Source organism: Dama dama, chromosome 24, assembly GCF_033118175.1.
Source record: "Dama dama isolate Ldn47 chromosome 24, ASM3311817v1, whole genome shotgun sequence".
Lineage (NCBI taxonomy): Eukaryota > Metazoa > Chordata > Mammalia > Artiodactyla > Cervidae > Dama > Dama dama.
In genome coordinates, this window is record NC_083704.1 from 32330180 (window position 1) to 32345982 (window position 15803).

General features: G+C 40.4%; 1 protein-coding gene across 1 annotated transcript in view; it reads left to right on the plus strand.

Annotated features, from left to right (window-relative positions):
- Positions 1–15803, plus strand: part of CNTN3 (contactin 3) — a 297915-nt gene that overhangs the window by 182095 nt on the left and 100017 nt on the right. Inside the window, exon 10 of the mRNA XM_061129162.1 lies at positions 2093–2243. Coding sequence (XP_060985145.1) covers positions 2093–2243 — 151 coding nt within the window. The remainder of the gene's footprint in view (positions 1–2092; positions 2244–15803) is intronic.

Here is a 15803-nt window from a genome sequence, read left to right on the forward strand (position 1 = left end):
GACTCTGGTGTTCTCAGTTGCTGGTCCATAAAAGTAAATATCAAAATTCAAATCAATAGTTTATTGATCCAAAAGGAGTTGTTGTCTTTGTCTTTAATAATTCTGCTGGAAGCTTTAAGCTTTGGGCACACCAAAGCTTTAACTAACCGAGGCTCAACTACTTGAAATTATGCTATGTTTCTCTTGTACTTCAGGTATAAGAGAAGAAAGGAAATGTTATGTTTAGGACCATTGTCCAGAAAAGACACTGTGAGGTGCAAATGACTTCAAATCCAACCAAAATTGTCAGAGCATAACATAGTATGTATAGATAAGAAAGAGAGGAGGAAGAAAGGAAGGGTAGGAGGGAAGGAGGAGGCAAGAGAGCAAGGAAGAGGGTGGGAAGGAGGGAAAGAGAAGGGGAGTGGGGAAATTTATTGTTCATTGTAATTAAAGTAGAGAATTTGGATTTAATGTTTGATTTGACTCAGGGTTCTAACATCATCACCCCTCTCAGGCCTCATATGATGATCCCCAGCACATTCAATTTTCATTATCAGGGTCAATCTAGTGAAAGAAGGATAGCTTTCTTAATTGCTTAAGTGCAAGTCACAGTCCTGATTGATCTAACTCAGTGCTTCCCTACTGGGGACGGTTTTGCACCCTGGAAATAGTAGGAAACGTCTGGAGACATTTTTGGCTGCCACAGTGTAAGGGTACGATAGCAAAGGATGGAGCCTCCATATGCTCCTGGCATCTTGCAGACAGATGCCAGAGAGACTGCTCAATGTCCTTCAGTGCCCAAGATAGCCTAAATATTATGTGTTTCATGGAAAAATACTGGTTTAAGGAAAACAGGTGTCTCTTGGTGCCTGGAAGTTAGAAACACATCATCTGTACCAAGAAGACTAAAGCTTGGGATCAGTAGATCATCACCTGAAAATCTGGCTGGTGTTATCCATGACAGAGATATATGGTATTACAATAGAAAGGAGGTGAAATGTGCACATATCTGAAGTTGAAGCCTGCTGTACTCTTAATTAATCTTATAAACCATAGTTTATTCATCTTAAACCAAATGAATCTCTGCCTAGTGTTGCACGGGGTTTTTGCATGGGAAAAAATATGACCTATGTTTGAAAAGAGATTATACTGATATATAAAGGTATTTTTGGTTTGTTTTAGTAAAAATTATTCTCTTAGAATCTTAATTTTTAAAGCCAGCAACCTCTAAGATAACATGTCTTCTTTATCTGCAATCACATATATGTGTCATATAATTTATTGTATTATATCCAATTATTAAAAAATAAATTATTCACTGGGATATGCCATAGGAAAGTAGATTAGATATTTACAGAAATGCACTGATTTCTTAACTTTTTTCCACATTTGCAGTAAAAGAAAGATGATTTTCTGATTAACATATACTTTCCTTCAAATGATGCATTATTTTGTCTCTTGAATGTTCAGGTCTTGTTTCAAGATCAGCATTCCATGCATTATTAGCAAATGTATTTTCTACATATTATAGTATTTAATGGAATATTGTAACATAGTGTAATAATGCATGTTATACTTCTCCAACTTTGAAGTTAAAGCTAACCACATGAAAATTTTATAATAGATCTTAATAATGTTTATAATTGATCTTGATAATGTTTATACAAGAGAATAAGTGTTCAGCACTCAGCCTTTTTCAATAAACATTGCTGAGTACCTACTGACTGTCAGGCATTATGTCTGTGAAGTCACGAGAGAGACTGACCCTGTTGTCTTCATGGAACTTTCAAGAACATTCTATGGTAAATGTTTTTAGTGTTATTACATCTGTGACTGAGCTATTTTAAAAGTTCATGGTAAACTTAAAATTTTCATATAAAAATAACTGTCTCAAGAATTAGGACTTGCCAGGAAACACAATAGTAGGAATTAGTTTTTGAGCATTGAAAGCATCTAGTAAGTGGTCCCCCATCAGTCAAATAAATCAAGTAGTAATATCTCACGTGTCAAGAACCTTTTAAAAAATCATTATAAAGTCAACCTTTGAAATTTATGGGAATTTAAAGAAATGAAATCAAATATCAAATTCACATTCTTTCCTCCTTTTCAGCTTCTGCTCCAGATTTTTCAAAGACTCCAATGAAAAAGTTGATTCAGGTGCAGGTGGGCAGTGAGGTCAACTTGGATTGTAAACCCAGAGCTTCCCCCAGGGCACTCTCCTCCTGGAAGAAAGGAGAGGTGATCCTTCAGGAAAATGAAAGGTATTCTGTTGCCCATAAATGTGGTGATTTACCTGCTTCTTGCTTTCCATAGTAATGCTGAAGTAGCTTTCAATATGAAATGAAATGCATTTCAATAAAATGTGAGGTGTTCAGGAACCACAATAGCAGTATTTTTGTTTGTAATACTCTCGAGATGATACTAATCAGGTTTTGAAATCTAAAAACAGATTTACCTCACCTCTTTCAACATAGAGTATTTTCAAAATGTGTTTCTTCCCCATTTGACTGATAAGACTCAAAACTGGAATGACAGAGGAATGCCGGCCCTGGACCCAGGCCCTCTCTCAGCTCCTGGTGGCCCAACATCTCAGGGCAAAGAAAATATAAGATGGCAGCATATGCCAGATGAATATCAATCTTGCTGTCTTATATTGAAGTAATTTTACAGGTATTAGTTTAAGCAAAGGCTCGTTTGATTTCCTGACTTCTGTGATAACAGAATTAAAGTGAAGCAGAATAGGGCTTAGTTAAAAGCACAGATTTTGGAGCAAAACTGTTGAGTTCCAATCTGTATTCTTTAACCAGCGCAAGGAAGTGACTTACTCTTTGTGTGTTTCGAGTCCTCATTTGTTAATTAATAGGATGATATTAGCACATACTTCACATTAGAGAGTTGGTATGTGGGTAAAACCCATAAATATCTATACAGCACTTAGGTCAGAACCTGGCAGAGAGTAAACATAGGTATTGGGTATCGTTATTATTGACTGAATACTTACTACCTCTTGGAACATTGCGCTGAAAGCTTCCGATAAGTGGAATTGATGGCCACAAACATGTCCATGCCCTTCTTCTGGAGAATTTGATTATATTATGTCACATGACAAAAGATAATGAAGTTAAAGGTGAAATTAAGGTTGCCAACAACTTGATCTTAAAATGGGGAGATTATCTTGGATGCTCTGGATGGGTACTTGAAAGGAGAAGACAGCAGAAGTGTTTGAAAGAAATGTATGATAATGAAGGAAGGGGCAGGAGAGATTTCCAGCGTGAGGGAGACCCTGACTGGGACTGCTGACTTTGAGGATGGTGGGAGGGGGCCAATGAACAAAGGAATTCCAGATTCCTCTATCAAAAGGGAAAATCCTCAGTTGACAGTCAGCAAGGAAATAGGGATCTCAGTCCCACAACTTCAATGAAGTGAATTCTTCCAACAATGTGTGAAGGAGCAGAAAATGATTTCAGAACCTTCCAGAGTATCACAGGGCTTCCCAAGTGGCTCAGTGGTAAAGAATCCACCTCCCAATGCAGAAGACATTCATTTGATCCCTGGGGGATGGCAGAGGCTGGGGGCAGAGATCCCCTGGTGGAGGAAAGGGCAACCCACTGCAGTATTCTTGCCTTCGAAAATCCCATGGACAGAGGAGCCTGGTGAGCTACAGTCCATGGGGTCGCAAGAGTTTTACATGACTTATCGATTGAACAACAACGACAACAAAAAGTACCACAACACTAACAACACCTTGATTTTAGCCCGTTGTGACCCATTCTGGACTTCTGACCTCCAGAACTGTAACATAATACATTTGTGTTGTTCCAGGCCACCAAGTTTATAGTAATTTGTAGTTGGAGAAAAAGGAAACTGATACAGAGTGCCACACATGTTATTTCCTTTAAATATTTCTGCAGCTTTGTGCTGTTTATATCATATTATCATCTCCATTTCACTAATGAAAAAACTAAAGCTTAGAGGAATTATGTAATTCGCCTAAAGTCACATAGCCAGAGTGAATTCCATAGCCAGGGCATAACTATGAAGCGTTTTCAGGGCAACATTTTGTAGAGAGAACACAGAATCTGAGAGGTGGTCTCAGCGTTTGAAGTCATGGGGTCCAAATTATTCTTTTTGGAGATGGGGGAAACAAGGAAACAATTTCTTAGACCAAGAAATGTAAATTTACTTTTCCAAAACTGCTAAGGCTTACTGCAGACAGACAGCCAGGTTGAACTGCTTTTAGATTGTAGTCCCAAAGTTATTTTTGTGAGTTGGTTAGGATAACACAATCTGCTATTCCTATGATACTTTGTGGGGGACTGTATGATACTTTATGCCTCAGGCAGCCACAGCAGGATGACAAGGCAAAATTGTGAACTGAGCAGTTACAAAACAATCTAACCAAGTGCTAGGCAGTACAGCATAGGTTTCTGGAACAGAAAAGTAATTAGCGATTTCAAATTTAGTTGTCCAAGCCAGTTTAAACAAGTCGAGATACAAACTATTTAATTTTCACAATGCTGCAGCTTAAACCTTTCTCTATCAATGGTGACTTTTTGTTGTTGAAAACATTTTAAAGACTTTTAATTGTATACATAAATTAAATAGTAATTATGTTCCAAGGACTTAAGCACTTTGCACAATGATAAACACACTTGTCCTCACAGTAGTGCCTATAGTAGGCAGAGGTTTTAATCTTAACTTTAAAAGAGGACAAAAGATTAGCAGGTTTAGCTGAAGGCGCACAGTAGAGATTTACTGCCACTTTAGAGAATGGTGGACTTCCCTTGTGGCTGAACTGGTAAAGAATCCACCTACAATGCAGGAGACCTGGGTTTGATCCCTGGGTTGGGAAGATCCCCAGGAGAAGGGAACGGGTACCCACTCCAGTATTCTGGCCTGGAGAATTCCATGGATGGTATAGTCCATGGGGTCCCAGGAGTTGGAGATGACTGAGCAACTTTCACTTTACATAATGATGGGATGATGCATGAAAAAAAGGTCTAGAATCTCACCTGATATTTCTTACTTGGCCACTTGCTACATTGGTATCATTAGGTCACTTCTCTAACAATATAAACATTAATATCCTCATCCCTAAGAGAGAGATAATAATTCTTACCTTCAGTTCAATTGCTCAGTTGTCTCCGACTCTTCACAACCCCATTGACTGCAGTATGCCAGGCTTCTCTGTCCATCACCAACTCCCAGCGCTTGTTCAGACTCATGTCCATCGAGTTGATGATGCCATCCAACCATTATCCCATGTCATCCCCTTCTGCTCCTGCTTCAATCTTTCCCATCATTGGTATTTTCCAATCAGTCAGTTCTTCCCATCAGGTAGCCAAAGTATTGGAGTTTCAGCTTCGGCATCAGTCCTTTCAATGAATATTCAGAGTTGATTTCCTTTAGGATTGACTGGTTTGGTCTCCTTGCAGTCCAAGGGACTCTCCAACACCACAGTTCAGAAGCATCCATTCTTTGGCTCTCAGCTTTCTTTATAGTCCAGCTCTCACATACATACATGACTACTGGAAAAAACATAGCTTTGACTAGATGGATCTTTGTCAGCAAAGTAAGGTCTCTGATTTTTAATTTGCTGTCAAGGTTGGTCATAGCTTTACTTCCAAGGAGCAAGCGTCTTTTAATTTCATGGTGGCAGTTACCATCTGCAGTGATTTGGGAGCCCAGTGTTTCCATTGTTTCCCATCTATTTGCCATGAAGTGATGGGACCGGATGCCATGATCTTAGTTTTCTGAATGTTGAGTTTTAAGCCAGCTTTTTCACTCTCTTCTTTCATTTTCATCAAGAGGCACTTTAGCTCTTCCCTGCTTTCTGCCATAAGGGTGTTGTCATCTGCATATCTGAGGTTATTGATATTTCTCCCAGCAATGTTGATTCCAGCTTGGGCTTCATCCAGCCCTGATCTCACATGATATACTCTGCATATAAGTTAAATAAGCAGGGTGACATTATACACCCTTGATGTACTCCTTTCATGATATGTAATCAGTGTATTGTTCCATGTCTGGTTCTAACTGTTGCTTCTTGACCTACATACAAATTTCTCAGGAGAAAGGTAAGGTGATCTGGTATTCCCATTTCTTGAAAAATTTTCTACAGTTTTTTGTGATCCACACAGTCAAAGGCTTTGGCATAGTTAATAAAGCAGAAATAGGATTTTTTTTCTGGAACTTTCTTGCTTTTTTGATGCTCCAGTAGATGCTGGCAATTTGATCTCTGATTCTTCTACCTTTTCTAAATCTAGCTTGAACATCTTGAAGTTCTCAGTTCATGTTGAGAACTGAGAACTGTTGAAGCCTGGCTTGGAGAATTTTGAGTATTACTTTGTTAGCATATGAGATGAGTGCAATTATGTGATAGTTTAAAAGTTTTTTGGCATTGTCTTTCTTTGGGATTGGAATGAAAACTGACATTTTCCAGTCCTGTGGCCATGGCTGAGTTTTCCAAATTTGCTGGCATATTGAGTGCAGCACTTTCACAGCATCATCTTTGAGGATTTGAAATAGCTCAACTGGAATTCCATCACCTCCACTAGCTTTGTTTGTAGTGATGATTTCCTAAGGCCCATTTGACTTCACATTCCAAGGATGTCTGGCTCTAGGTGAGTGATCACACCATCGTGGTTATTTGGGTCGTGAAGATCGTTTTTTGTATATTTCTTCTGTGTATTCTTGCCATCTCTTCTTAATATCCTCTGCTTCTGTTAGGTCCATACTGTTTCTGTCCTTTCTTGTGCCCATCTTTGCATGAAAAGTTCCCTTGGTATCTCTAATTTTCTTGAAAAGATCTCTAGTCTTTCCCATTCTAATGTTTTTCTCTATTTTTTGCACTGATCACTGAGGAAAGCTTTCTTATCTCTCCCTGTTATTCTTTGAAACTCCCATTCAGATGGGTATATCTTTCCTTTTCTCCTTTCCCTTAGCTTCTGTTCTTTTCTCAGCTATTTGTAAGATCTCCTCAGACAACCATTTTGCCTTTTTGCATTTCTTTTTCTTGAGGATGGTCTTGATCACTGCCTCCTGTACAATGTCATGAACCTCTATCCATAGTTCTTCAGGCACTCTATCAGATCTAATCCCTTGAATATATTTGTCACTTCCACTGTAAAATCATTAAGGATTTGATTTAGATCATACCTGAATGGTCTAGTGGTTTTCCCTACTTTCTTCAATTTAAGTCTGAATTTGGCAATAAGGTGTTCATGATCTGAGCCACAGTCAGCTCCTGGTCTTGCTTTTGATGACTGTATAGATCTTCTCCATCTTTGGCTGCAAAGAATATGATCAATCTGATTTCAGTATTGACCATCTGGTGATTTCCTTGTGTAGAGTCTTCTCTTGTGTTGTTGGAATAGGGTGTTTGCTATGACCAGAGCATTCTCTTGGCAAAACTCTGTTATCCTTGATCCTGCTTCATTCTGTACTCCAAGGCCAAATTTGCCTGTTACTCCAGGTATCTCTTGACTTCCTACTTTTGCATTCCAGTCCCCTATGATGAAAAGGACTTCTTTTTTGAGTGTTAGTTCTAGAAGGTCTTGTAGGTGTTCATAGAATGTTTCAACTTCAGCTTCTTGGACACTAGTGGTTGGGGTATAGACTTGGATTACTGTGATATTGAATGGTTTGCCTTGGAAACAAACAGAGATCATTGTGTCATTTTTGAGACTGTACCCAAATACTGCATTTTGGACCCTTTTGTTGACTATGAAAGCTACTCCATTTCTTCTGAGAGATTCTTGCCCACAGTAATAGATAAAATGATCATCTCAAATAAATTCTCTCATTCCAGTCCAATTTAGTTCACTGATTCCTAAAATGTTGATGTTCACTCTTGCCATCTCCTGTTTGACCACTTCCTATTTGCCTTGATTCATGGACCTAACATTTCAGGTTCCTATGCACTATCATTCTTTACAGCATTGGAATTTATTTCCATCACCATTCACATCCACAACTGGGTGTTGTTTTCACTTTGGCTCTGTCTCTTCATTCTTTCTGGAGTTATTTCTCCACTCTTCTCCAGTAGCATATTGGGCACCTACCCAGCTGGGAAGTTCGTCTTTCAGTGTCATATTTTTTTTTTGCCTTTTCATACTGGGAGCAAGATGGCATAACAGAAGGACATACATTCATCTTCTCCTGTGAGCACTCCAAAATTGCAACTTGCTGCTGAATAATCATCAACAGGAGAATGTTGGATACCATAAAAATAAATAAATAAAAAGAAATACTGTATGTCCAAGGGCAAAGGTGAAGCCCCACAAGACAATAGGAGGGGCACAATCACATTCAGAATCAAACCCCATACCTGCCAGAAATGCTTGGAGAGCTCAAACAAAACCTTGTGTGCACCAGGACCCAGAGACTCCACAGAGACCGAGCCAGACTGGCCTTTGAGTATGTCAGTATCTCCTGCAGAGGCATGACCCCCTTCAACAGTGGCCTGTCCCAGGGTCAGGGGCTCTGGGTGCTGCAGACCTGGGTCGCATAGCATGTTGCATAAGCCTTCTTGGAGGAGGTCACCATTAACCCCACCATAGAGCCACCGAGCAGATAACCCACAAACTGCAGAACAATTAAACCAAATAAATTCTCATACTGTTAAGAAAATTCTAGGACCTGTAACAGATTTCCCATCCTGGGGATCTGGCAAAGGGACTAAGAATTCCCCCAGGGAATTTGACTTTGCAGGCCAGTGGGATTTGATTACAGAACTTACACAGGACTGGGGAGACAGACTCTTGGAGGGCACAAACAAAACCTTGTGTGCACCAGGACCCAGAAAAAAGGAGCAGTGACCCCACAAGAGACTGACCCAGACTTGCCTGTGAGCGTCCAGGAGTCTCCAGTGGAGGCATGGGTTAACCATGACTTACTGCAGGGTCAGGGTCGCTGAATACAACAGTGGGTGCACAAGACCTTTTGAAGGAGGTGGCCATTATCTTCATTACTCCTACCATAGTTTGGACTCACATCAAACAACAGGGAGGGAACACAGCCCTGCCCATCAATAGAAAATTGAATTAAAGATTTACTGAGCATGGCCCCATCTATCAGAACAAGACCTAGTTTCTCCCACAGTAGTCTCTCCCATCAGGAAGCTTCCATAAAGCCTCTTATCCTTATCTTTCAGAGGGCAGACAGAATGGAAACCACAATCCCAGAAAACAAATCTAACTAGAACCACAGCCTTGTCTAACTCAATGAAACTACGAGCCATGCCATGTAGGGCCACCCAAGACAGACGGGTCATGGTGGAGAGTTCTGACAAAATGTGGGCCACTGGAGAAGGGAATGGCAAACCACTTCAGTATTCTTGACTCGAGAACCCCATGAACAGTATGAAAAGGCAAGAAGATGTGACACTGAAAGATAAACTCCTACCTTATACAGTTGCTATAAAGTAAGCATTTACCATGGTACCCACTGTCTGTAGATACACTGATCAGTAAGAATGAGGTAGTGGTGGTTGTTATCATTGTTCACTTGCTAAGTCATGTCTGACTCTTTGCAACCCTGTGAGCTGCAGGCTTCCCTGTCGTTGACTGTCTGCCTGAGTTTGCTCAAACTCACATCCGTTGAGTCAGTGATGGCATCCAACCATCTCATCCTCTGTCACCCCTTGCCCTCAATCTTTCCCAGCATCAGGGACTTTTCCAGACAGTTCTTTGCATCAGGTAGCCAAAGGGTACTGGAGCTTCAACTTCAGCATCAGTCCTTCCAATGAATATTCAGGGCTGATTTCCTTTAGGATGGACTGGTTTGATATCTTTGCTGTCTAAGGGACTCTCAAAAGCCTTCTCTAGCAGCACAGTTCAAAAACCTCAATTCTTGAGTGCTCAGCCTTCTTTATGGTCCAACTCTGACATACATACATACATGACTACTGGAAAAACCATAGCTTTTACTATACAAACCAATGAGGTTACATTATAAATGAAACATTGGAAGAAGCAGTGGCTGAAAGATGTAGAAGTTTTTTGTTGGTGGGTCAGGCTACTCATTGATTGGTTGGTCTCTTGGAAGGTTGGCAGTTAAGGCTACCCAGAGTCCACACTCATACCTTTTTTATCTTGCTGCTCCACCAGCTTCCCATCATGAACCAGGCTGACTGCTGGATGGCTTCAGCCTCTCAAAGACATTCTTCCCAGTGTTGTCCCTGTGTCGTCCCCTGATGACAGGAGAGAGGAAGGTAGAAATTAAAGTCTACTTACTTCCTTTTAAGAAACTTCCCAGAAGTTCCATCCAACAATTTTCCGTATGGAAAATTAGTTCCCTGACCCAGTTTGTCAGAAGTTAGTTCCCTAGCCAAATGTAGCTACCGTAGAGATTGGGAAATACAGATTTGTTTCCTGGATGGGAATATTCCCAATGAGAAATTGAGATTATGATTTAAGAAGAAAGAGGGGGAAGTGATGGTCACTCCAACCCTGTCTCATGTTCATTAATGTTGTTTCTCTGACCTCTGTCTCAAACCTGGCTCTCCTGCATTGCAGGTGGATTCTTCACCATCTGAGCCACCAGGGAAGCCCCTTTAAGCTTTCTGACCTTCTACTTCGTATGATGTATTTCTTTTTTTAAAATTGTTTTATTAAGTGCCTTTATTTTTAACTGGGGCATAATTGCTCTACAATATTGTGCTGCTTTCCGCCATACATCAACCTGAATCAGCCACAGGTATGCATATGTCTTCTCCCTCCTGAATCTCCCATTTGAAGTATTTCTAACATCTCCTCAGTGAATAAGGAAACTTTCAGGTATAAAAAATGAGGTTAAAAAGAGGAAACATGTTTAAGGCAAGGGTTATAGTGCTGCAGTTTTTCACAGGTATCTTAGTTTGAGGTTTTACAACGAAATGCCATAAACTGGATGGCTTAAACGCTGGAAATTTATTTCTCACAGTTCTGTAGGATGGGAGGCCAGAATCGGGGTGCCAGCATGGTTGACTTCTGGTAAGGACATCTGCCTTCTCATTATATCCTTGACAAGGCAGAAAGAGCCAGAGAGCTCTCTGAGGTCTTGTCCATAAGGGCACTAATCCTATTCATGAAGGTTCTACCCTCATGACCAAATCCCCTCCTAGAGGCCCTGCCTCTGAACACCATCACATTGGAGACTTGGATTTAACATAAAAATTTTGGGGAAACACTCATACTCAGTATATGGCATCAGGGCTGGTAGTTTGGATTTTGCTTTTATCTCTTTGGACAGCAACAGCACTGTTAAGCCAGGACCTTGATGCTTAGGGGAAAAGCTGCTCGAAGCAATTATGGAACAAGTTGCAGAGTTGAATCTTCTCCAAGTTCATGTGAAATTGGAGTGGGTCTCAGCCATCACTTGGCAACAAAAACCCCATGTCTATCTCTCTTGGTCTGTAGCCTTAAACCAAATTGGGAAAGCACTTTAAATGATAGATTTATTGTGGTTGTTCAATCATGGGCTATTCCAGCATAATACATGCAGATTCAGATCTCATCTTGGGGACAAATGAATTCACTGATAAATTGAAAAATATAAGAGAAGGCACAGTTTTTTTTGGTAACATATTTATCACAAGATTTTCAATCCATTTCTTAGTTACTTTGGTTATACTTGGTTTTTTTGTTTTGTTTGGTGTTTTTAGGTAAATCAAGATGGGTTTGTCAGTGAATAGGAAACTTAGGATAAATAGGAAAGCTTTCCCTAGCCTAGCTTAGGGGTTGTTGACAGTTGTTCTTTGATTAAACCTGTATATACATTCTCAGGTGATGCTAGCGGTAAAGAACTTGCCTGCCAATACAGGAGACATAAGAGACACAGGTTCAATTCCTGGGTCGGGAAGATCCCCTGGAGAAGGGAAAGGCTACCCACTCCAGTTTTCTTGCCTGGAGAGTCCAATAGGAAGAGAAGCCTGGTGGGCTACAATCCACGGGGTCGCAAAGAGTCAGACATGACTGAAGTGACCAAGCACGCACATACATGCATAAACATGTCTATATTTATATCTAGTGTGCTATAGAGACATAAATGTAGGTATCTATGTATTTATACAGATATATAGTATCATTCAAACCCTAACCATAAAAACAAATTCAAGGATTAAATGCGTCTTTTAAAAATTGCATAAATTGATAGATACACCCAATGTAAACCTCATAATATGTTTGAATAATTATAATTTACATGGTGTGAAGGTTTTTGTATTAGCACAATAACAGCTTTGTAATTTTGCATCAGCCATAGTATTGTGGATCTAAGTGAGTAAGACACCTGAATTACAGAAAAGTTTTAAAACACCAGTGTTGGTGCTTTCAAGTAGAGAGAACCTTTCAAGCTAAGATAATAAAGAGATTACTTCCCAACAGAGGAAGCTGGTCTGAATAGACAATAAGGGCTTATAATGGAAATAGTGATTCCTGAGCTCTTAAAATTAAGTGCTCATTCATTCACTTGAAAATATTTTAAATACCTACTATGTGCTAGGCACTAGGTTTAAATTTCATCAGAGAAGTCCATCCCATTATGTGTAGCTTTACAGGGTATGCAGACAGGTAACACAGGACAGTTATAATAAAACTCAATTGGCAAAGTATAGAATGTTCAGTGATTGGCTGAACAGTCCCCATCTTCAAATTAGAGGGTAGAGCAGGCTTTCTGGCAGATGTAATATGTATAGTGAGACTTGAACGATGACTGGGATCCACTGGAGAAGAGTGTTCTGGGCAGGAGGAACAGCATGTGCAGAGACACAAAGGCGGGAGCAGCACAGGAGTCTAATGTTCAGTGAGCCTGCTTAAGTGTAAAGTGATTTAGGAGAGGAGGCTGTGGAGAGAGACCGTGGAGGTGAACAAGGACTTGATTGTGAGTGGCACAGAAGAAAACCAAATGAAATAAACATTCGACTTTATTTCTGATGAAAGCAACAAAATACAATGGCCGAGTTAAAATATCACGTTTATTTATTTTTAAAAATTTTATTGAAATATAGTTGATCTACAATGTAGTGTTAATATCTGCTGGATTCAGTTATGCATATATACACATTCTGCTCATTCTCTTTTCCATATGGTTTATCATAAGATATTGAATTTAGTTCCCTGTACTGTATGGTAGGACCTTCTTGTTTATCCATTCTATTTGTAATAGTTTGTGTCTGCTAATCCCACTCCATCCCTCTTCCACTCTCCTCTACCTCGGCAAGCACAGCTTTGACTTTATGAGTCAGTTTATGTTTTGTAGATCAGTTCATTTCTGTCATATTTTAAATCCCACATACAATTGGTATGGTATGGTATGTATCTTTCTCTGTCTGACTTACTTTGCTTCATAAGATAATCTCTAGGCCTATCTATGTTGCTGCCAATGGCATTAATTCATTCTTTTCTAATGGCTGAATAGCGTTGCATTGTGTGTGTTTGTGTGTGTGTGTGTGTGTGTGTGTGTGTGTGTGTGTGTGTGTGTGTTAGGAGTTCTTCTGTTGATGGACATTTACATTGTTTCCATGTCTTGGCTATTGTAAAAAATGCTGCAGTGAACACTGGAGTACATATGTCTTTGAGAATTATAGTTTTCATTGGATATATGAGGGCTTTCCAGATGGCACTTGTGGTAAAGAAGCTGGCTGCCAATGTAGAAGATGTAAGAGACTCAGGTTTGATCCCTGGGTCAGGAAGATCCCCTGGAGGAGGACATCGCAACTCACTGCAGTATTCTTGCCTGGAGGATCCCATGGACAGAGGAGCTGGAGGGCTACAGTCCATAAGGTCAGAAAGAGTCGGACACAACTGAAGTGACGTGGCATGCACGCACCCATGCACTGGATGTGTGCCCAGGAGAAAGATAAAATTTATGTTCTAAAAAATCACAACGGTGGCAATAAAGAGCGTGAATTGAAATGATTGCAACCTAAGGCAGCAATCCCAGTTAGCAACAATTCAGCAGTCTGAGCAAGAGAGAATTAGAGCCCGAACTAAAGAAATAGCAGAGAGAATAGAGAGGGTTGTGAAACAGTTAAATCAGCAGGGCAAAGGATTTGATCCTATTAGAGATAAGGAGGGAAGATGCTCATTTCAGTTCAGTCGCTCAGTCGTGTCCAACTCTTTGCAGCCCCGTGAATCGCAGCACACCAGGCCTCCCTGTCCATCACCAACTCCCGGAGTTTACTCAAACTCATGCCCATTGAGTCAGTGATGCCATCCAACCATCTCATCCTCTGTCGTCCCCTTCTCCTTCTGCCCCCAACCCCTCCCAGCATCAGGATCTTTTCCAGTGTGTCAGCTCTTCGCATGAGGTGGCCAAAGTATTGGAATTTCAACTTCAGCATCAGTCCTTCCAATGAACACCCAGGACAGATCTCCTTTAGGATGGACTGGTTGGACCTCCTTGCAGTCCAAGGGACTCTTAAGAGTCTTCTCCAACACCACAGTTCAAAAGCATCAATTCTTTGGTGCTTAGCTTTCTTCACAGTCCAACTCTCATATCCATACATGACCACTTGAAAAACCATAGCCTTGACCAGACGGACCTTTGTTGGCAAAGTAATGTATCTGCTTTTTAATATGCTATCAAGGTTGGTCATAACTTTCCTTCCAAGGAAAAGCATCTTTTAATTTCATGGCTGCAGTCACCATCTGCAGTGATTTTGGAGCCCCCCAAAATAAAGTCTGACACTGCTTCCACTGTTTCCACATCTATTTCCCATGAAGTGATCAGACCAGATGCCATGATCTTAGTTTTCTGAATGTTGAGCTTTAAGCCAAATTTTTCACTCTCCTTTTTCACTTTCATCAAGAGGCTTTTTAGTTCCTCTTCACTTTCTGCCATAAGGGTGCTGTCATCTTCATATCTGAGGCTATTAGGATTTCTCCCGGCAATCTTGATTCCAACTTGTGCTTCTTCCAGCCCAGCGTTTCTCATGATGTACTCTGCATATGAGTTAAATAAGCAGGGTGACAAGATACAGCCTTGACGCATTCCTTTTCCTATTTGGAACCAGTCTGTTGTTCTATGTCCAATTCTAACTGTTGCTTCCTGACCTGCCTATAGGTTTCTCAAGAGACAGGTCACGTGGTCTGGTATGCCCATCTCTTTCAGAATTTTCCACAGCTTGATGTGATCCACACAGTCAAAGGCTTTGACATAGTCAATAAAGCAGAACTAGGTGTTTTTCTGGAACTCTCTTGCTTTTTTGATGATCCAGAGGATGTTGGCAATTTGATCTCTGGTTCCTCTGCCTTTTCTAATTCCAGCTTGAACATCTCAAAGTTCACGGTTCACGTATTGCTGAAGCCTGGCTTGGAGAATTTTGAGCATTACTTTACTATCGTGTGAGATGAGTGCAATTGTGCAGTAGTTTAAGCATTCTTTGGCATTGCCTTTCTTTGGGATTATAATGAAAACTGACCTTTTCCAGTCCTGTGGCCACTGCTGAGTTTTCCAAATTTGCTGGCATATTGAGTGCAGCACTTTCACAGCATCATCTTTCAGGATTTGAAATAGCTCAACTGAAAATCCATCACCTCCACTAGATTTGTTTGTAGTGATGATTTCCTAAGGCACCCTTGACTTCCCATTCCAGGATGTCTGGCTCTAGGTGAGTGATCACACCACTGTGATTATCTGGGTCGTGAAGATCTTTTTGTACAGTTCTTTTGTGTATTCTTGCCACCTCTTCTTAGTATCTTCTGCTTTTGTTAGGTCCATACCATTTCTGTCCTTTATCAAACCCATCTTTGCCTGAAATGTTCCCTTGGTATCTCTAATTTTCTTGAAAAGATCTCTAGTCTTTCCCATTCTGTTGTTTTCCTCTCTTTCTTTGCATT